The 20,725-nt window shown below is 42.4% G+C and overlaps 4 protein-coding genes across 4 annotated transcripts; 3 read left to right on the forward strand and 1 right to left on the reverse strand.

Moving 5' to 3' along the window:
• The first annotated feature begins 207 nt into the window (after positions 1-207).
• Positions 208-3,607, forward strand: LOC128884738 (INO80 complex subunit C). Its single transcript, XM_054138327.1, has 4 exons — positions 208-384; positions 2,401-2,590; positions 2,906-2,973; positions 3,058-3,607. Exons 2-4 carry the CDS (start codon positions 2,413-2,415, stop codon positions 3,187-3,189), a joined length of 378 nt encoding a protein of 125 aa, XP_053994302.1. The 5' UTR covers positions 208-384; positions 2,401-2,412; the 3' UTR covers positions 3,190-3,607.
• On the forward strand, positions 391-2,407 carry LOC128884740 (uncharacterized). Its single transcript, XM_054138329.1, has 3 exons — positions 391-1,758; positions 1,844-2,025; positions 2,106-2,407. Exons 1-3 carry the CDS (start codon positions 1,009-1,011, stop codon positions 2,266-2,268), a joined length of 1,095 nt encoding a protein of 364 aa, XP_053994304.1. The 5' UTR covers positions 391-1,008; the 3' UTR covers positions 2,269-2,407.
• Positions 3,594-6,093, reverse strand: LOC128884734 (prostaglandin E synthase 3). Its single transcript, XM_054138324.1, is given in 6 exon segments — positions 3,594-3,776; positions 3,865-4,243; positions 5,216-5,238; positions 5,240-5,308; positions 5,311-5,331; positions 6,055-6,093. Coding segments are annotated over 6 exon segments (648 nt in total). The 5' UTR covers positions 6,079-6,093; the 3' UTR covers positions 3,594-3,644.
• A 4,431-nt stretch (positions 6,094-10,524) lies between these two features.
• LOC128884722 (uncharacterized) lies at positions 10,525-20,698 on the forward strand. The gene is made up of 10 exons (XM_054138303.1): positions 10,525-10,572; positions 12,264-13,872; positions 14,108-14,707; positions 18,027-18,115; positions 18,199-18,278; positions 18,416-18,540; positions 18,687-19,151; positions 19,260-19,589; positions 19,708-19,860; positions 19,942-20,698. The coding sequence occupies exons 2-10, from the start codon at positions 12,919-12,921 to the stop codon at positions 20,362-20,364; spliced, it is 3,219 nt and encodes a 1,072-aa protein (XP_053994278.1). The 5' UTR covers positions 10,525-10,572; positions 12,264-12,918; the 3' UTR covers positions 20,365-20,698.
• Positions 20,699-20,725: the final 27 nt, after the last annotated feature.

Raw genomic sequence — 20,725 nt, forward strand, 5'->3', positions numbered from 1 at the left:
AACGATATGTAGTATAAATATCTTAAAACAGTACAAACAATAATATTGTGAAATAATAACTAATATTACTTGTATTATTTAAATATGGTACATATGTTACATTTAATTATCTTTCTTTTAAATTCTTTTAAATATCTTCCTATAATTATGCAGTTATCAATTATTGATGCAATTATGCAAACTATATTGGAGAATGTTGTCGTCTAGAGAAAGTTACTAGCACTCAACTTCTAGCTGATAGCTAAGACGGATCACAAGTCGTTTGAAAATCTGTTTTGTTTATACATATACAGGCAACTTTCAAAATATTCAAAATTTGTACTTCTTTTTAACTGTTATTTCGAATATCGATTCTTTATACATAATTGTTTTGCCTGATCGGCGGTGAGTAGTAAATATTATTCGTTAGAAACTGACATTTTATGTTTAAATAATGTAACGAAGAAGCAAATGTATATACAAGATTGAGCAGTTTCTAAACAATGTAGAAATAGAATATTAATTTAAAATTAGGAATGTGTATTTAACAATTTCATTTTTGTAGGTTATGAAATGATTTATTAACAGGTTCGATATATTGTTAAATTTTCCTCGTGTGTTATTAGCGCTCGATGAAATATATGTACATATACTTACAATAATTGAAGACTTGTTTATTTAAGATATTTTTATAACATATCTTCGCAAGATGCTTACAGCAAATTTGATTAATAAACATGTTAATAAAAAAAATTGTTTAACCGTATTTTTTTTTTTATTATGACAGCATAATTAATGTTAATTTGTTTGTGACATATGAATGATTGCGAAGTAGATTGTATTATATACTTTTATGAAGTTGCATATAAAAACATTTGAACAATTTTTTTATGATAATGAGTTTTCAGTTATTTTATGAAGAACAAATTGGTATATTTTAATATTTTTCTACATATGGTACTTTAAAACGTTTTCATGCATTAATATTTTTCTGCACAAGTATAACATTGCTATATAGTGATTTGAAACATGCTCGAAGTGCCGATGTTCAGTGTGGACAAATTTGTACATACATTTGTTCAAAATTTAGGTTTAAGAATCCAATCTCCAGTTTATAAAAACTTTAGCAAAATTTCTTTCATAAAGTATATAGACAGAACGTGTAAGGTCAAAGAACAATTATTTTGCACCATAGAAAAAATCAAAGATATTAATGTACAACAGAATTTGGATTTTTCCAATGAGAAAGATATACGATACTTTATAGAAAAACATACTAGATTTTCTGATAAGTTTACTTCTTCAAGTAATACACATATATTAACATCTCACTTGAAGAATATTAATGTAAAAATTCTTGAAAAAGTTAGGGCAAGGAAAAGACATTTTGATAACATCAAAGAAAGGGAAATTAAAATTTCAAATAAAAATACATCTTGCAAGAAGAAATTGAGAATAAATTTACAGAATAAGTTGGATGGATTAAAAAAAAATTTGTCACCTACATTATGCAAACCAAAGGTTATTGACTTACATAATAATTATAAAAGAAGTAAATTTAGAAATGTCCTTGCATGTGAAAGTCGGATAGATAATAATATTTCAAAAACAAATAATAATAACAATAATCAGAAAGTTTCAAGTAGACATAATTTGCCAAATAGTCTCATGAGTATTGCAAAAAAGGAAGTAGAAATGGCTGAAGGATTCATACGGTTACATACAAAAGACATAGAGAGCATAAAAAAAAAATTGCATGTTACTCTTTATATAGCAAAGGTTGTATTGCTATATTTATCTTTATTTATGGTAAATTTTTAAACGAAGTATTTGTATTTTACTTGATTTAATAATTATTATACAGAGTGAAAGTTATCGTTATAATGCAGAAGATCAAATAAGATGTAACCAACTGCTGTGTCATCATGCAATTTTATGTTTGATAGAACCCAGTGAAAAAGCTTTTGTTTTATATGAAAATGATTTATCAGTTGTTATTAAAAAATATTTAATGCAAGGATACGAGCATCATTTCGAATTTCAGAGGTATTTTATTTAAAAAAAGAACGGTACACGCGCGTTTTCGCATATTGTAAATTTAAATATCTAAAAACATTTTTTTATAGAAATTCACAGGATTATTATATCGCTTTACTTATTTTGAGTCAGTGGGCTAAAGTTTTAGTTAAACATCCGAATACAACAATGATGCTTACACTGTGTGGTATATTGGGATGCAATGTAGAAGAAATATTAGTTCTAAATAGTCCAGAAGGAATGTTATTATAAATTATATTATTAGAAAGTAACGTAATTTTGTAATAAATTGGGAATAAATTGTTTAAATAATAGTTTATGTATTATTTATATCGAGTTTTTGTATTGATTACTAGCTGTTATAAAACATGTACAACTTCATAGGTACAATGAAAAATGGTGAGCGAGGAAGTGATAGAATTTAACAAGAAACTACAACCAGTTTTCAAGAATCCAATTTTTCAACAGAAATTTCGGCCTACTAGTACCGCTGGAAAGAAACGAACTTGGCGTTCTCTCAAGCAAGTTTTGGCTCAGGAACGTGCATTGCCATGGCCGGTGGAAATAGTACATTGTATATATATATACATATATATCTTTGATGTACTTTAATAAATTTAAAACGATTTAAATAAGTAAAGATCAAAAACTGATGCGAAAATCACAAAAAGTCAAGGAACAAATACCTTACAATTCTATTCATAAATAATGGTGATATTTTTTCAATACTAGAAATTCCATCTTGTCAAGTATTCGTTACATAACTTTTTGAGAATATGTTATTCGATATTCAGTAATCCATAACAGTAATTGAAATCAGCCGATAAGATATATGCGATTAATGTCGATCCATGATGAAAATAATCACAGCAATTAATAAAAATTGCAGATAGTTCTATTAATGCACCGCCAAGCTTCAGACCAGCAAAGAAATATTCGGATATTTCTGGATTACCCGTAAGTGATAATCCTTTTACACAATTGTAGAATCAGTCACATTATTCAAATGTAAATGTATGTATAATTACATTTATTTTACAGGCCCGATATACAGATCCACAGACTAAATTATACTATGCAACTGCTGAAGAATTTGCAACAGTTCGAAGTCTACCAATGGATATAACTGCCGGATATCTAGCGTTACGCGGCGCCTCCAGTATTGTTGGATAAATAAATTGATAATTTTAATTTCTATCAGTTTTTTATATTTAGATAGTAATTTTACTTATCATGGTTATTTTAGAGTAATGAACATAACTTAATATAATAATAATAACAATAATAATAATTATAATATACTTATATAATATAATTATTATTATTATAACTTAATATATGAGCTACAGATTAAGAGTTTGGGGAACCTTTAGAAAGTATGTTACTGTTTGTTTTGTCGACCACTGTACTTATTTTACTTTGATAGTTTTTCGCGCACCTTATTTGCTCGTTTGCTACTGCAACATGAACTGTCGGCAAATTTGCAAAACTGATTTGTAATTGAAAATACAAATAGCATGGCCTACTGAAATACAGCCTGGTGGTGCACTATTCTTAGGTCGCCATTGGTTTTATACTTTTTTTTTTTTTTTTAATAAAGATTATTTTAATGTAGCATCAAAATATTTTCAATCGATCAGGTCAGGTAAATCATCATCGTCACTGTCCATTTCTTCCGCCTCGTCTCCTAAATAATCTAAACCATCGAAGTCTGGTTTACTGTTGACCGGATGTCCTAAGCCACCCATCTGTTGCACCATCTGCAAGTGTTGATACAATGCTTGAGTATACGAATTTAAACAAAGTCCACTACAACATTTGAATGCGATAAGTAAAGATTAATCTTACGTCTTCTAAATTCGTACTTCCTCCCGCGTTAACATCGTCGTCGCTGTCATCTTCATCCTTCCATTTATTAAAATCACTTTTCAACCAGTGAACTTTCATTTTTTCCTTTGTTAATCTTGGCCAAAACGGACCCGATTCTTTTTTAGTGAGAATTAATTCGAGAGTTCTTCCCTTTATGTGTTGTACTGTTTTGTTAACATCAATTTCTTTGTATAGGTTAATTGTAACTTCATGCATCTTTTGTTCCGTTCCACCAATTCCTTTAAAATATATCATTTCTGGTTCGATTTTAAGTATGGGATCCTTACAATCTTCTAAACAGATGGTAACAAATAAAATATCTTCCCTTTGGGCCCACATAACAGGTGGAGGAGGCAATCTAAAAGTTTGTAAACAATTAATGGTTTTTACAGTCATAAAAAAAAGTAAAATTATAAATTATCAAGAATTCATTTAAGAATTATATCGACTTTGAGTTGAATATGGTTAAGCACAAAGAAGAAAGGGCATAAGGGCGTAATAAATATATCTATGGTTAGGTGCGTGCATATATATATGTATATATATATGCATACGCGTTGGCATGCATGTGACGCGCGCGTGCGCGCACAGAGCACACATGCATTTAATACCGCACGCGAGTAAATTCGATATCAATTTTATTTAATATATCAAGAATGATTAGTAGTTTCACATTAACCAAATTCATAATGTAGGGGAGATGGAACGTAACGTACATAAAATATAGTACTTAATGCAATATTCAGATATAAATTTTATAATTGTAACGAAAAAATAGGTAAAGGTTAGAAATAAAGTTGTATGGTTTCCGACAAAAACCGCTAGTCATTACAGACAAAATGAATACACCGTAAATGCCGTACAATTGACAAAAATAAAATTGACCACTAAATTGTAATTCGTTTCGATGATACGTATAAAAAATTGATGCGTATTTACTTCTCAAACATCGATATAGAGTTGCTTAGAAATACAGGCTATTAAAAGCTTGTACATCAGAAACTTGATTGTTTTAGCTCTCGCGAAGGTAAATGGAAAAAAAGAAAGTTTAACGTCTACAATGTATCGGCTATTAAAAATAAAGAAAGAACATGTTATAATTCGATGAAAAAGAAGAATATAAGTGAATTTCTCGCGATTCTTTTGTGGAAATTTCGAGAATCAATAAAGTCGTCTTACAACATGGCGGTGTTTCGAAAGCCATGGGGCGGCATTTCAGCAATTTCTACGAATGTCTGCTACTTTTCTCGTAATAACACAAAAGAGGTGGAATTTAGATTTTAAGGATCATAATTAACGAAGGTTTTTGTGTGAATTCCGATATACTTACTGGCCTTTTTGAGTCATATTTGAAGAGCTTCGTTCCGCAAGAAGCAAACAAACACAGAGCACTTACGTATCGCGCCGTAGACCTCTGATTCGATTCGAGAGTGTTTCGAGATTCAACTGTCGACCAAACAAAATGGCGATTGGCTAGTTTTATCGAAATCGAATTCCCTCGTTTCCGGAATCGAAATTTTAAAAACAGCCTTGCGCGCCATTCTTGCCCACCAATTTCTAGCGTTAGAACTAACGTTAACGTTGATAGTATTTTAACAAAAGAAATACTCGACGTTGTAGAATTTTCCTTCATTTCTGATTCCTGTAAATTTCGTCATCGCGAAGCTATATTTTCATAAGTACGCGATACTTGCAATGACTAGAAAGATATATTTGGCTAAAAAAGGGATTTAAAATAAATGTTGAAAAGGATGTTGAAAAAGAACGATGTTAACTCCATCCGAAGGTAATCGTATTTTCTTCGATAAGCCGGTACACCTTGGAATCGATAGGTTTCGTGGGTGTTACTCGAAAGATAATTGCATACATATGTCGTTTCATAATTATCGATCTGCCTACTAAATATGTATTTTGAAATGTTAGAAAAAAACAGGTGGCCAAAGAACAAAACGAAGCAATTTGTAAAATGCTTCATCGGAGGAATGGTGGTCAAATAAAAAAGATGGCGCGAGAAAAAGAAAGAGAGAGAGAGAGAGAGAGAGAGAGAGAGAGAGAGAGAGAGAGAGAGGGAGAGGGAGTGAGAAAGGGAGGGGGGAAGGAGAGCGAAAAGAGAGAGCCTTCGCGTTAGATTGTAGGTCAGCTCGGTATAAGAGGAGGGGAGTACTTTACCTTTCTTGCCGTAACCGTGGCCATAAACTAACAGGACATACACACTGTGTATCAGTCTCTTTCTTTCGCAGCCTCGACTCGTCCCGTTCCGGTCTTGTCCGGTCGGGTCCGTCCCATCCTGTCCCTGTCCCGTTCTGTCACGTGTCAGTCGCGCGCTTGGCTCTTTCTACTCGAGATACCTCGTATGCTTTTCCGGTCCGTTGTCAACATTCGTACCACCAGGAACATTTAAACGTCGTTTCGTCGAATTTTCTCTAATTTTTACCGATTCGCGGGACGATATCGGCGCGCTTCCGTGCGCGTAGGTGCCTGTGCGTCGAACAGTCAATGGATATAGTGAAAAGTTGCAGCCGAACTAAGGAAGATCGATGATGAAGCCGTGAGTTTATGCGGTCTATGCAACTTGTTGCTTCGGAATTAACGCCATGTCGACCAGTTCACTTTTTTACAAGGACAAGTACGCGGTGAGTACCCACGTTCCTTCGACCTTCCACGTATTCGTGTTTATTCAAAATTATTACTCGTCGCCCCGTGTTCCGTGCATCCAATTCTTTGCAACTTTTTCTCGTTTCTTTTTCTCGCTTTATTTTCGTTTTCGTGCGAGATCTATCGATACCTATCACACGTAACGTACACAGTGCAACGTTTTACAGAAAATGTGTCTATTCTATTCGATTCAGAAACTCGTTGAAAACGTTATTCAGCCTTTGCGCTCTAATTACTTTGGATAATTTCACGCTATTGGTAATATCGCTATCTAATCTCCGCAGACTTTTAGCGAATTGTCACGATGAAGATGCGATACAGCTGACGTATATACAATACTCTGTACGCCTATCATTCGTTCTTCGTAGACACCGGCTTTTTATTATTTACGAGGTATCGGAAGCTCGACCCACTTGTATAAAAATCTCTACGTGTACATACACGTAAATATCGACTCGTTTCGTACGCTTTCTCGATCGCTTCGATCGTCGCGCGTCGTTGATTTTACAGCGGTGTCGGTGGTTGAAAAATGTCATTCGATCGCAGCTAGGTGTATAAATACACGTGCACGACGTATCGTCTTCGATCATTGGGAACGATTCGGTTTTGTTATTTTCGGTCCGGGCGACAATTTCCGTAAATACGGGCCTTCGTTTATTCGTCCGATTTCATCTTATCGATCTTAAATCGATACTCGAAAGATACAGATAATAGTATAACACGAAGCCGATGATTAACTTGAAATATAATATAGCTGCGTTAAGTTTTCGACTAATCTCTAACGGCTTTCCAATTCTTCGGTAGACGCGATCTCGTTGTATCGATGACGCGTTACCGTCTTACCGTATCCATCGAATAATTATCCGCGAATGACGCTGTAGCTATCGATGGACAATGATTGCATTTCGTATGTCTCACGTACGAAGCGGAGAAAACAGTGTTACGGCAAAGTATAAAAGGAAATTCGTTACAAGGTTTTCGTTTATATCTCGTTAACGCGAACCAGCGAGCAGCGAACAGAGACCGACGCGACTCGTCTCCGAATCCCGTCATCTCCGAATGCATTCGACAGTTGATCGTAAAGAATCCCTCGAAAGAGTTACGTCAGAAGTCGGTTCGCAAATGTTCGATTCGGAGATTGGCGTGGAAACCTGAACGGTACCTACTCAACTGCGTTGTTATTACATCCTCTCGAGATCGCGGTATAAACTTTTATGTTTCGTTACGTAATTATCGATCGAGTCCGAGAGAGAAGAGGCGAATGAAAAAGAAGAAAAATGGAAGAGAGTAAGAGAATGTGGTCGAACGACGATGGAGGGAGGATCGGCAACGAATAAACAGGGATAAGTCGAGAGTAGCGGCAGGTTATCGGGTGTAGCCGTAGCGTAAAGCGTAATCCATTTCAGTTTTAAAAGGAACGCGGCGAGGAACCCTCGGGGGTGAAAGTCTTACGTCAGAGACATGCATCTTATTATGCTGGACAGTCGTGGACAACGGTTGTACGACTCACGCAACGAAACGGGTTCCACTCCCACGGAAAATGTAACAACCCGAAGCGACATAGACGTCGACGCCGACATCGACGCCGACATCGACGCGTCTTTCCCTTCGATTTGAAGATTTCGATGCGCGAACGCGGTTTTCCCTTTCGTTGTTACGATACGAACCGATATCCATGATTGTATCAACGGATGATGGAATATCTACGAAATTGTTTTGTACGACGATGATTTTTTCATCGTTTCGATACGCGGAAGAGTTTGCTGGGGTCACATTTTATTACGGAGCTTGTACGTAGCTCGAATGCGTTGCGAAAGAACCTCGTTCCGGTTGACGGCTCGTTTCCGGTTCATTCTCGTCTCCATATCATTACGAGACCGCTATTCGATGAACTCATATCGATTCTTACACGAAACGCGTATCACCGTTCGTTATTTCTATTCGATACAACTTCGATTCCTCGAATTTTCTTAGGATCGTTTTCAATTATTTCTAATACCGATCGGCTCGCGCAAACAAACCGACTCTCGTTCTCGTGAACGATTTATCACGATTCAGCCTTGTCGCGTCGTAACACCGTTTAATAAATATGTGCGAATTGGCGCTACTCGAATTGTATAATCTCGAGTACGCGTAACGATGGCCGTCTCTGCCATTTTAAAACTTGCCTAGGTAAGTTTGGTTTAACGACATAGACAACTCGTAACAAAGACCTATCGGTGTCCTCGTGCGATCACTCGACAAGTTTCGGCCGTGTTTCCGGTATTCTTATCTTCGGCAGATATCGTTAAGCATCGTCGACTAATCGAAAGCGAACATTGAAAAGTGTCGAGACCAAACGATGACCCGACGGACGCTTCGTAAATTTCATAAAATGATTATCGCGTTGCCGATAAGACGTACGATGTTTCGCAATTTCGTATCGAAGAAAAAAACGCCAGGTCGGATAAAACAATGGATCATCCGATAAGAATGTACGTACTTACGGAATGAGTGTACGTTATAAACGGTATCAGTTCGTGATTTGGTTCGACCACTGTTTTTACTTTGGCATTGCTTCAGTCGTATTTTATACCTCTCGCGATATCTAACAAACGCCTCGAATAATTTTCGTCTCGACACCTTTAGATTCGAGATAGATCGAATGGTTCGAATTAGATGCTTACGCGTGCACGATTTAAATATTAAAGTTGGCTACGTTAAGTTCGGAACGCGAATGCGAGGGCGAATACGATCGAGGAAGAAGGTGGATGACCGGTAGTAGGATGCGTTCCAAATGTCATTGGCTTTCTGGCTGCATTTGTCCGATGATCTCTCGGAATCTTGCTGTAAGTAGACGCGTGTTGTTCGTCGTGCGTAATCTACGTGCTCTTGCGTCATCTTTTATTTCGCGAGAAGCTGGTGTTTCCTTTCCGTTTTACCGGATACGACACACGTGCTCGGATTCGTCGTAGTTGCGTCATCGATCGCGTCAGGTTCTGTTTTCATCGACGCCGACGGAGCAGCTCGCGATGGTCTCGCAGTCTCGTCATCCGAATTGTACGCGTCGAGTCTGACATCGAGTAGAAACAAATAGCGATGAAAAATGGGGATAGTTTTCCCGGCGAATTATAATAAATGCGATAACGCGACGATACAATAGCTACGAAATCGAACTTGTTTGCATATCTGGATAACGGTGGATCCGACGAATGGTGGATTCCGTTTTCACGAAAAACGGTGGGTCGTTTCGATCTGTCATCGACGAACGTCTTACGCGTTATCGATATCGTATCCAGATACGTAGTTGTCACGATTTACAAGAATATTCTCTTACATAACGTATTACGTTATTTTACGTGCTGGCTCTCACCTTGAGTATACGAACGCAATCTCGTCGCTTCGTGCTATTTCCGCTTTCGAATGCTTCACCTTAAATATTGCACGTAAATACAGGGTGGGACAACAACTATTAGCACCCTACAACACCAGACATCTCGGAAACAATAAGTTTCGCAGAAATAATCTGCTAATGTAAATCTACAGATGCTGTTATAATACAAGTTCGCAGTCGTTAACAAACGATTGTTTCCGGCTCGAATCCTAGTACGCCTAGACACCGTCTGCATCTTTTGCGCAGAATACGCTTTTTCGACAAACCAGCAACGGTCGAGAAAGTTTAAGAAATCTCATTCCGAGAGGCTACGGGTGGGATAAAAAATTCAATTATTCGTGAAAGCGGATGCACGCGATCGAAATCGAAATGGAAGCTTATTCTGTCGCGAGTGTCGATCGATTCGTGCGATGTCTTACGAAAAGAAAAGGGAGGAGAAGAAGAGAGTAATTTCTAAATAGAGTCTAGGATCGGTCTGCTCGTTTCGGGTGTCGACGGTTTGTACGGTGTAACCGGTACGATCTCGCGAACCGGTCACAGAAGTTGCGTGTGCAGTTTAAGAAATGCAGGCGACGCGACGTCGACGGGCCAGTTGTGCGCGAGCCTTTATCGGCGTTAAGTTACAAGTTAGAGGAGCCGCACGTGTACACCATGTTTCGGTAACGCAAGTGTCGCGCGGAAGGAAGCTAAATATAATCCAGAAAGAAAACGAACAACCTCCCGCCTAGAAACGCGTTACCCGCGAACGGTTGAACCGTCTATCTACTTGTCGTCGCATTCATTTCGGAGCGTTACGGTTTAACGTGCATTACGCATCGGAGCGCGCGCGAGTAGCGCGACTCGTAGCTCGTAGCTCGTAGCTCGTAGCTCGTAGCTCGCAGCGCGTTCGGGAATCGCGATGCACCGCGCTTTACGTTCCGTCTGCATCTCTCCCTTTCGAAAGAAAGAGAAATCTTCGTCTTCCCGTTCGCGTTCATCGCGTTCGTCGCGTATCGTAACGAGCAATCGCGTTACGAGCAACATCCTCTCTCAACGAACGCGTCGTTTTACTCGTTTCTTGATTATTTGGAAAAGCCTTCGTCTACCACGGTGTTGCGTCATCGATAGTGTTCCCAGTGCATTCGTTGGGACGCGTCGCGAAGGTTACTCGACGAATTTACCTCGTCGACGATTGATTCAACGTCGACGATTCGGTCGGCTCGGAGACAACTTTTTTACGCGCATGCTTGTCATACTCGCGTAACATCTCTTGCGTACTTGTTCGCGAACCGCGATTCGAAGGAACGTAAATCTGCCGACGACAGCGTTACTCGTCAGGTAAAAACTACGAACCGATCGTTGGCTTGTTTACGCGAACCGTCACGTGACTCGTTCAGTCACTTTTTTTTTTTTTACCAATCGCGAGACTCGTACTTTTCCAAGCGTGCGATCGAAGAGTTCGAAATGAAACGTTTCGAATGTAAAGAAAAAGTGACGAGTTAAATGCTGCCATCGCGAGGAGGTTTTACGAGCTATTATCGGAGCGATTACATTTTCACGCGAAGCAGACGTGTCTTATTTTTGTCGCGGTACGGTACGGTGCACCGTTTGCGTTTGCCCCGTGCCCGATTGTGCAATATGTGTCTACGCAATATAATACGGATATAATTGTTCGGCGCCGTTGTATAATGTGGTTTCCAGCGTGAATCCAGTCACGGCTGGAACGTTGTCGCACAAACACAACGGATCACGGAGTGTCGTTCTTTCCCCGTTCTCGGATTCTTCGTTACGATTGAAAACCTCGCCGTGGTTTCCAGCTGCTATCAACTACGTGTTCACCGAACGGTGTTTCGATCTTTTCGAGTAGTCGGTAGACGGATTAATTCCGTTTGTTATTCGCGACGACCTTTGACGTGCTCGGGCGTCACCGTTCCGCGCGTCACGCGAGTTTACACGCCTAATTCGCGGAGCAACGACAGCAAACATCGGCGTCGGATAGCGGTGTGTATTCGGTACAGTCGTTATCAACTCGTCGCGAAAACGACTTTTCGCGTTGAATCGAAGCAATTAACGCGATCGAGTAGCGGAACTCTGAACTCGTACGCGGTGCCTCGACTCTCGAATGGCGACCACCTGTTCGCTCCTCTTCCCAGCTAGAACGGAAAAACAAAGTGTCAGTTTTCAGAGACGATACCACGACGTACGCGATCGATTCTTTCTCGATATACAAACGTAAAATGGGTATAGTTATAGGTATAGGTATAGGCGTGGTCGTCGCGTTCGATTCGATCGGTTTATCGCACGGGTTTGAAAGATTTAATGCACCGTATAAAGCAGAGAAATGATAACAAGTAAAATCGTGGTTCGCTAGATGTACCCTTCTCGAACGTGGAATCGTTCCGTGATCTAGTCAACTATCGGTAACGCGGTTTGGAGTAAAGTAGAGAGCCGAGGGGAGCCGAGTGGAGCAGAGGGGCGACGAGATAAACGACGACCGAAGGTGAAAAAACGATAAATCGCGAAATTAGGACAGAAAAGTTCAACTATAGCCACCGGTGGATCGTTTACGTAACAGTGCTCCGAGTGACCGAGGTGTGCGACCGTTCTCGAAACGCTTGCGCTCGTTCCATCCTTATCCGCTAGCCGTACGGATAGCGGGTGTCGTGTCGGTTGAACGGTTCCCCGATCGAAGCGAATTTTCACGCTGAACGCGTACTTGTCCACGTTACGCCGGACCTTGGAATTCGAAATGATTCTTATCGTTTGCCGCAAATTGCAAATTGGAACCGATAGTTACAAAGAGACGAGTTCCGATGGTTGTTTTAGCGCAACGGCGATAATCATGTCGTGATAACGATAATAAAATAACCGTTTAGCGTTTACGCGTTACGTCACGTATCGCGACGGTAACGTTTCTCGGCGTTCGACGAACCATGCCGAGTATCGCGAGTTTACGTGAAAACGATGCTTTCGATGTCTCGTCCAAGTAGACGAGCACTCGATCAGTCGTAGCTTACGAGAGAAAAATGGAAGAAGCGAGACACGCGTGGTCTTCTTTCAAGTCGGTCGGAAAATTATCGTCGTCGAGAGGTAACGGCGACACCGACAATTCCACCACGATCTGGTACGACGTTCCCGTTCCCGTAATAATACATTGCCACGAGTTTCCCGATGCAAACGAGGCAAACAAGCCCAAGGTAACCGCCGCGACCAACGATGCGAACGCTTTCGGTGCCGTCGACCAAGACCGGCGGATGATGCTCGCGGACAGTCCCGAAACAGAGCGCGATAAAGAGACAAAGTTCGATCTTTACGCGAACGAAAGCCTGCCGTTGGACACCGAACGCAGCAGGCAAGAAAAACGGCACAGAAACACCGTGGAACTGACCGCGATCACGTCGGTGAAAACCGATCGAGACGGCGTACCGAGCATCAGCTTCAGTTTCGTGCACGCCGACGAGAAACTGCCCCGTACGTCCGAGATCGATGGAAGGTCGAGCGAAGGTCGCGACGCGTCTACGTCGTCGCGAAATCAGCTGTACGACTTTCCTAAGAGCTCGTACATTCGGGACGAAAACGAAACCGAGAAAGTGATCGAAAGTCGGGACGAAACGGACGCCGACGGTAACGAAATTCAACGCGCGAGCCAGGAAGAAGTCGATGCGGGATCTATCGATGTCCCGAGGAAAATGCACGGAGACGCGAAAGAGCCACGCGACGCGCTCGAACAGGAAAAATTGATCGCGCGGGAAAAGGCGAACGATCGAACGATTGCCAAAACTGATCTACCAGCGAAAAGACTGGATCGGCGAGCGATACGATCGGCAAGGTCGTTGAGATCCGAGCGGAAAAGTTACGGAATGTCGGAGGGCGAATACGACGGCGACGCGGGAATCGCTTCGATGTCTGGATCGTATTCGGATCCCGAGTGCTCGAACGAACCTCCCTCGAACGTGTCTCGTCGAAACAGACATTCCAAGGTACATGTACGCGCTATACGTAGAACGACCACGGTCGGATCGGACTTGGCGATAACGATCGAACGCGTCGATTTGCCCGAGTAATTGTCGCATTTCGGATTTGTCCGAGTAAAAAAGAGTAAAGGGAACGATTTATCGCCACGTTCGATTGCCGATCGTTGGACGTTCTGTTCTCGTCGGAGCCGGAAGGGTCCATCGAGAGATCGATCGCGCGTCTACGGGTGTGTCGTTGTAGTTGCAGAAACATCGACTGGGAAAAGCATGGGATAAAATGACGAGTTGGATACGCGACGAAACCTCCAAGATCAACGAGATCGTGATCAAACACGCGAGATTGCAAGCCGTTGGTGCTCTCGCTGAAGATGCTCGAGTCCCGAGAGTTGCCAAGAGCAAAAGCACCGCGTCCTACGATCTGACCAAAGCGAGGACGCAGGAGCTTGGATCGATCACAAGGGTCGAAGAGTTCGGGTTGGCCGCTGTCTCGGAGGCAAACGTTACCTCTTCTCCCGAAAGTGCTGCCGTTTCGATGAAAAATATCGCCGACGACGCCGACCCAAATAACGATTCGAGAAAATTGAGAAGGAAAGTTGGCAGTTCCGATAACGTTTTTAACGTCGACGCTAAGAAACATTTCGCTCCGGTCTCCTTCAGCATGGACAAGCTGTGCTTCGATACGGAAAACGAGGAGGTGGACGGTGACGGAGACGGAGACGGAGACGGAGATGCAGCCAGGGATCATGTTCGGAAAGCTGGCCCAATTAAGAAAAGAATGCTGGGGTCAATCAGAGGGTTAATGGCCTCCACTCATCTGCTGCACGTTCACGAGACCGAAGAGGTACATTGTTCTATTTTGCTTCGTGAAACGTTTCCTTTCGTTCCACCCGTAACGCCTAATCGCACACGCCCAACTATTCTTTGACGCAGCCCTTGACACTCTTTTCGTACGTGTTTGTACGAAATAACGATATATAGACGACTGTATCACGGTTCGGAGCGAACTATCAAAGCATGGAAAGTGTGGGAAAGTTGGACGGAGAAAATAACCGACTTCGTTTCGCGTACCCTCGTTTGCGTGTATCTCTTTATTTTCGCGCGTTCATCTCCATTTCAAGTACGAATGAGATATCTATACCACCCGAGACTTCGGGGCGTAAGCCGATATACTTCTTCTAGCCAATATACTAAGCACCTCTCGGTCGGCATCGTAGCTATCGTTGTTCGCGAGGTCTTCGTTCCCATCGCTAAATCCGCGGAGAAGCATCGAATTCAGGCTGTGTCATTGACATTTGTTTTCTCCCGGCTCCGAGGCGGCCTCGGAACGCGCGTGCGCGCGAAAAATACGAGGTAATCGTAGAAATTGTTAGGAACGTGTGGAAAATTGAGCGTAGAAAAGGAAAGCCGCGGTAACGACGTCTTCCCGCGGGGGGAATCCTGAGAGGCCCGCGTTAATACACAGCTACGGCGAAGACGAGGGCGACGGTAACCGCGACCTCTGCGATTTCACCGTGTCGCGTGAACCCAACTCGAGGAAGTCGAGGAAGTCGGGAATCGTAAAAGGGAAAGGAGGAATCGTGCACATCGATACCGATCTTCAAACGTTCGAGATTTCGTCGGTCATATTCGTTCGACGATGTCTCGCTTTTCCATCGTTACGCTTTTACGAACACACCGCCTAACGAACATTTCTAAGAGTCTGTAACTTGCCAACGAGTTACGTTACACGTTTTCGAACCGCGCCAACTCTCGAGAAATCCCTCCGAGTATTTTCCGAGTCTCGCGCCTCGTCTCGAGTTGCACGCTAGCTTCTCGAGCTTCGAGGTACGTTTCCGAAACTTTAATCCATATTCGGAGAATTTCGAGAATTTGGTCTTCGAGATATCGAGGTCAAGTGTAAAACGATCGTACGCGTGTCGGTGGTTCCTGAACTGTTTACTAATCGTTTTCCCTAGTTTGGCCGGGTTCGATTACACCTGCCCTAAGCCAACTTACCAGAGGTTCGTTGGTGCTCGACAAGACGATGTACGCGATGTTTACGGGTCCGTTTGAAAAGTCGTCGGCGCGGGTAGAAGTATAGGAAGCTCTATCTGTACGATCTGTACGCCACTTGTTGCGCACGCGAGTCCATTTCTTCCGAGACCGTGGTTAGTGGTTACGTATCACGTATATTATAATATCCAAGCTAACGTGTATCGATTAACCTTTTACTTTACACGGTTTCGACACCGACTGCGTCGATACACTTTATTCTTACGTACGTACGTGTCTAGCTTTGTCAAAGGCCAACTAATTCGTCGCCTTGGAAATCTCTGCGCGACCGTTGAATTTTTCATCGGGAGAGAGAACTCTGCTCGTCGTCGAAAGAGATGGATCGTAAGAAAGTTGATCTTTCTCCGAGCGATACTTGATTAATCCTTCTCTCGCGATCGCGGACACGCTAATATTAAAACGAGGTAGAAAAGTAACCTGGCCAGCTTCTTCGGAATTACATCCTACGCGTTGCGAAAGTAGAAAATGATTTATTTCATCGTTTTCGCGACAACTAACTTTACTTTACGATTTTACGCGCGTCTCCAATTTTCATTCCATAAATCGATAAATACGTAACATTTGTAACAAGTCTACGTACGAGTATCATACGCAGCCAAGCTCGCGATGTCTAAGGGTTAATAATTCTGGCAAGCCGATCGTACGTTTATTGTTAGTTCGGCGACATTTCTCCTCGTCCTATTTACGAGAGAAAATAGCAACTATCGTTCGCGAGAAAAATCGACAACTGTGTTGTCGCTCTAAACGAACGTTCAACGCGTAGAAAGAGGCGGAACGAAATTAAACTCGAGTGCTCGATGCAAACCAGAACGTTGAAAAAATGATTTAACCGACGCGACGCGACGAATGGAAACTCGTCGAGCTACAAGTTTACGAAAGCCACGCGGAAGGTTGACTCGAGCGTAACACCCGTACCGGCACCGGCACCGGTCAGTAACGCTCCAAATGACATTTTCGATAGATTTTCTTCGATCCGGTTGTTATCGGAGAAAAATATTTCGAACGCAAGACCGCAGGACTGCTCGTAACGTGCAGGAAATTCCAGATGACGTACACGCGTCTAGCAAAACCTGCAAAAATGTACAATTTTACATCTGTCGGTGACCGGTTTATTTACCAAGTCTTGGTACCGGTTTCAATTTTCAACTTACGTATTCGCAATTAATGTTTCGATCGACACCTACCGTCTCGCAAAGATATTCTATGGATACTCATTTTTTTGTATTGTTTGGGAGCTTGATAGAAATCGAAAGTGTTCGCGCAACGAAAAGTCTCGTAAGCGTACGCAACTCGTACCCGCATAATTGAATCGCGATACGTACACCTTATTATACACCTGTACACCTTATCTACCAACGAAACGAAAGTTTGGATGCATAGACAAATCTGACCTAGTAGTCCTCCAGTCTTTTAATAAAAATTTTTGCAGCTGTCGTTCATCAACGTCGCTATTATCGATTATTTATCGATTCATAAGTTTACGAGTTTTCGCGAACCGGTAGCTCGGCTGTCCAACTTTCAAGACTATAGCGAGAAATGAATCGTGCACGTGAAAGTGCGCCGTCAAGAAATCGTTTATACGCGTAAGAAGATCCACGTTATCGCGAGAAATGTACTCGACGAGCCTAGACGTTGAACGCGCTAGGCAGATCATTCTTAATTCTCCGCGATAAGTCGAAATCGAAGATTAACGTCGCCGGATGCGTCCAAGTCGCACCGCGTTCGTTGGATCGAATGAATTTTCGAGAATGCTACGAATCGAATACGGCCGTGACCGCGACGCTCGAAAAACTATGCCGATATTGACGAGCAGGTGAGACGGAAGCTATCCACCGTAAATTTCTTTTCTTTTCGTAGCTCGAGTACGCGCTCCGGAAACTGAAATCTGCGTGGATGTATCGGCGAAGGAAACGATCGTAATTGAACCGTAGGACGTTAGAAATAGAAATGTTGCATCTGTCGAGCTACGATGCGTGGTTACCGCTATTTTCTGCGTTCCCTTCGAGTACTCGAATTATTCGAGCGTGGAACGAACTACTTCCAAGTGCTGTACTTTGCGCGGAAAGTAGAAAGAAAAGAATTAACGTTAAACGCATTTCTGGTCGCAGGGTGGACAAGGCGGATTCGAAGATGTCCGAAGGTTCGTGAAACAGGGCGGTGATTTCTGCAAGGAGTTAGCGTCGATTCTCCACGAAAGGTAGGTAATCTTTGAGGCGAAATACATGTTTCTGCAAAGACGGAAAGGCTAACGACAAGACCTTTGGTACGTGGTTGTTTCAGAGCGGAGCTGGAAGCAACGTATGCCAAAGGGCTCACGAAACTGAGCAACAAATTGACGAAGGCGTGTACAAAGGACCAAGGTAGGTCGAGAGGCGCGAATCGTGAAATGAAAAGTAGAAACTCGTCGAAACGACATCGTCGGGTGTCGCGGTATACGGTGAAATCCGGAGGTGTAAGGAATGCAATTTTTGATCGCGGCTGATCTTTCGTAACGCAGGTGGCAATAGCGGCGGAGGTGTAAACGAGGCATGGAGATGCGTCGGCGAAGAAATGGAGGCTGCCGCGGAAGCCCACAGACTATGGGGCATCACCCTCGACGAGCAGATCGCCAAACCACTCCGAGTACGTTACCATTTTTATTAAGTTTCTATACAAATTCCGAGAGAGAATAAGAATGAGAGAGTTTAAAGTGCGCGAATGCGAATATTTGATTATCGAGTCTAAAGCTCAAATCGTCAAACTCGTTAACCGCAACACGTTGTTCGTAGGTAGGAGTAGCGGAGGCTCAAGGACGCTCGCGGAAATCCGTGGAGAATTCCGTGGACAAAGCTGGAAAGTCTCTTCACGAGTGGCGCAACGTCGCGACGAAAAGTAAAAAGCAAAGTTTCGCTTGCGCTCGAGAAAATGAGAGACTGCAAGATCTGGCGAGGCTACAATCGATCAGCCAGAGCCAGCAGAGTAACAACAAATCGTCGAACCATCATATGACGGAGAAGGAAGCTAACAAGCTCGAGGCGAGAAGGAGAAAGGCCGAAGACTCGTCTCGTAGGGCGGACACGGAGTTTTACACGGTGAGCGTGAGAGCCGAGAGAGCCCGGCTCGAATATGAAAGCACGGTGAAGAAGGGAGTCAAGCAAATGGAACTCCTCGAGGAAGAACGATTAAGCGCCCTCAAGGATCTCGCCAACGTTTACCTGGCGCACCTGCAAGCTCTCGCTCCCCGTCTGCAACAGGTAACGCGGACAACTCCTTTGTCTTTAAGCGATCGATCGATCGTTCTCTATTCCACCGAATCACCTCGTATCAACCGAATTCTTTGCCAACCGTTCTGTTACTTGCAGAATGCGGATCGATTGGCAGGCCCGGTACGCAGCTGCAACGTATCGCAAGACGTTGAAATTTTAAAGAATCTTATACGCAGAGTAGAAAGTAACGACGGTTGTAACTCGGAGCAGCTATTGCCAGACTTTTACGCCGAGCACGTTACTCTCGCGATGAACAGGGAACGTCGAAAACAAGCGTTGGTGAGAGTTCTTCACTTGATCAGACAAGACTTGGAACGAGAGAGACGCGGACGGGAGGGTTTGGAAACGCTTCATAGAGCTTTCATCGCTACGCCGGCGTTCGCAGCGGACGAGAGTACGCAAAATGTTACCGAAAAATTGCACCACGTACGTCGATCATTTTTTATATTCCATACCATTTCCGTTCAATTATACGAAACCATTTCGTTTCGCTGTATCTGTTTCTTTTCTTTTCTTTTCTTTTTATTTCTTTTCCTTTATTTAGATGCGCTCCATGTTACTATACCTACAGGCAGCGAGGTATAAAGTTGGAGGGACATTAGCGGAAGTGGAAGGCAGCAAACGAGGCAAGCATCCCTTGTCGGAACATATTCTAGTGTCGAGAGACAAGCAGGGCTTGCAGCAAAGTGTTCTTAAGGTACGTGTACGCTATCTTATAGAATTTTTAGACGACAGCGATTCGTAGAACGCGAGATTAAATCGACGGTTTTTCTTCCAGGTTCCTTCTTGGGCAAAGAACGAATCGTTTGAGTTTCAGGACGACGAAGACGAGATAGAGGTTCATCTCGCAAAGGATCACGAAACCGAGAGTCGTCATTGGGCCGATCGAACGGCCGGCGATGGAAATTCGGAGAATCCACCCGACGAAGATGACTTCAGCGATTTCGACGAGTTCAGTAGCCATTCCGAAGATAATAACAATAGTCAAGACGTCGACGTTGTCGAGACAACGAGCAAAACCGACGGAACGGAACAGTGTAGGGCGATCTATCAGTACTCGGCGAATCTAAACGACGAGCTTAGTCTAAGCCCTGGAGACTTGATAACGGTGCATCAGAAGCAACCGGACGGTTGGTGGATAGGTGAGTGTAGAGGTCGAACTGGAATATTTCCAGCCACGTACGTACAAGTTATTCATTGATTCGATCGCACCATTTCTTCCTTTAAGTTTCCGAAATATCAGCATCGGTTCTTCTTCTTTTTCTTCCTGCGAACAAAGCATTATACGAATTGCAATTTAAACGTAACGATCGAATCGATCGAGAAGCTACCAAAGCACACTGGGATCGAAAGTCTAACACATTTTTTCGTAAACGTGTTAACTTTGACTGTTTAGAATTATACATACTATATATGTACGCGTATTACTTTTTTTATATTTAAATTTAATTCACGGCTATAACAATCCGAAGTTATCGCGTGTCATGCGATCGGTATCGTTTCTAAAAGACAACTATTTAGTAAACAGATATTTATTTACGTTATTAAAGTGCCAATACTAG

This window comes from Hylaeus volcanicus, chromosome 2, assembly GCF_026283585.1.
Source record: "Hylaeus volcanicus isolate JK05 chromosome 2, UHH_iyHylVolc1.0_haploid, whole genome shotgun sequence".
NCBI lineage: Eukaryota > Metazoa > Arthropoda > Insecta > Hymenoptera > Colletidae > Hylaeus > Hylaeus volcanicus.

What these genes read in the sequence shown, in the direction of transcription:
- LOC128884740 (XM_054138329.1), top strand. Translation starts at nt 1,009, where the DNA reads ATGCTCGAAGTGCCGATGTTCAGTGTGGACAAATTTGTACATACATTT. An exon ending in TTACTCTTTATATAGCAAAG is followed by an intron (nt 1,759 to 1,843) that starts GTTGTATTGCTA and finishes ATTATTATACAG; the next exon opens with AGTGAAAGTTATCGTTATAA. An exon ending in CATCATTTCGAATTTCAGAG is followed by an intron (nt 2,026 to 2,105) that starts GTATTTTATTTA and finishes ATTTTTTTATAG; the next exon opens with AAATTCACAGGATTATTATA.
- LOC128884738 (XM_054138327.1), top strand. Translation starts at nt 2,413, where the DNA reads ATGGTGAGCGAGGAAGTGATAGAATTTAACAAGAAACTACAACCAGTT. An exon ending in GCCGGTGGAAATAGTACATT is followed by an intron (nt 2,591 to 2,905) that starts GTATATATATAT and finishes TAAAAATTGCAG; the next exon opens with ATAGTTCTATTAATGCACCG. An exon ending in CGGATATTTCTGGATTACCC is followed by an intron (nt 2,974 to 3,057) that starts GTAAGTGATAAT and finishes TTTATTTTACAG; the next exon opens with GCCCGATATACAGATCCACA.
- LOC128884722 (XM_054138303.1), top strand. Translation starts at nt 12,919, where the DNA reads ATGGAAGAAGCGAGACACGCGTGGTCTTCTTTCAAGTCGGTCGGAAAA. An exon ending in ACGTTCACGAGACCGAAGAG is followed by an intron (nt 14,708 to 18,026) that starts GTACATTGTTCT and finishes TTCTGGTCGCAG; the next exon opens with GGTGGACAAGGCGGATTCGA. An exon ending in TCGCTCCCCGTCTGCAACAG is followed by an intron (nt 19,152 to 19,259) that starts GTAACGCGGACA and finishes TGTTACTTGCAG; the next exon opens with AATGCGGATCGATTGGCAGG.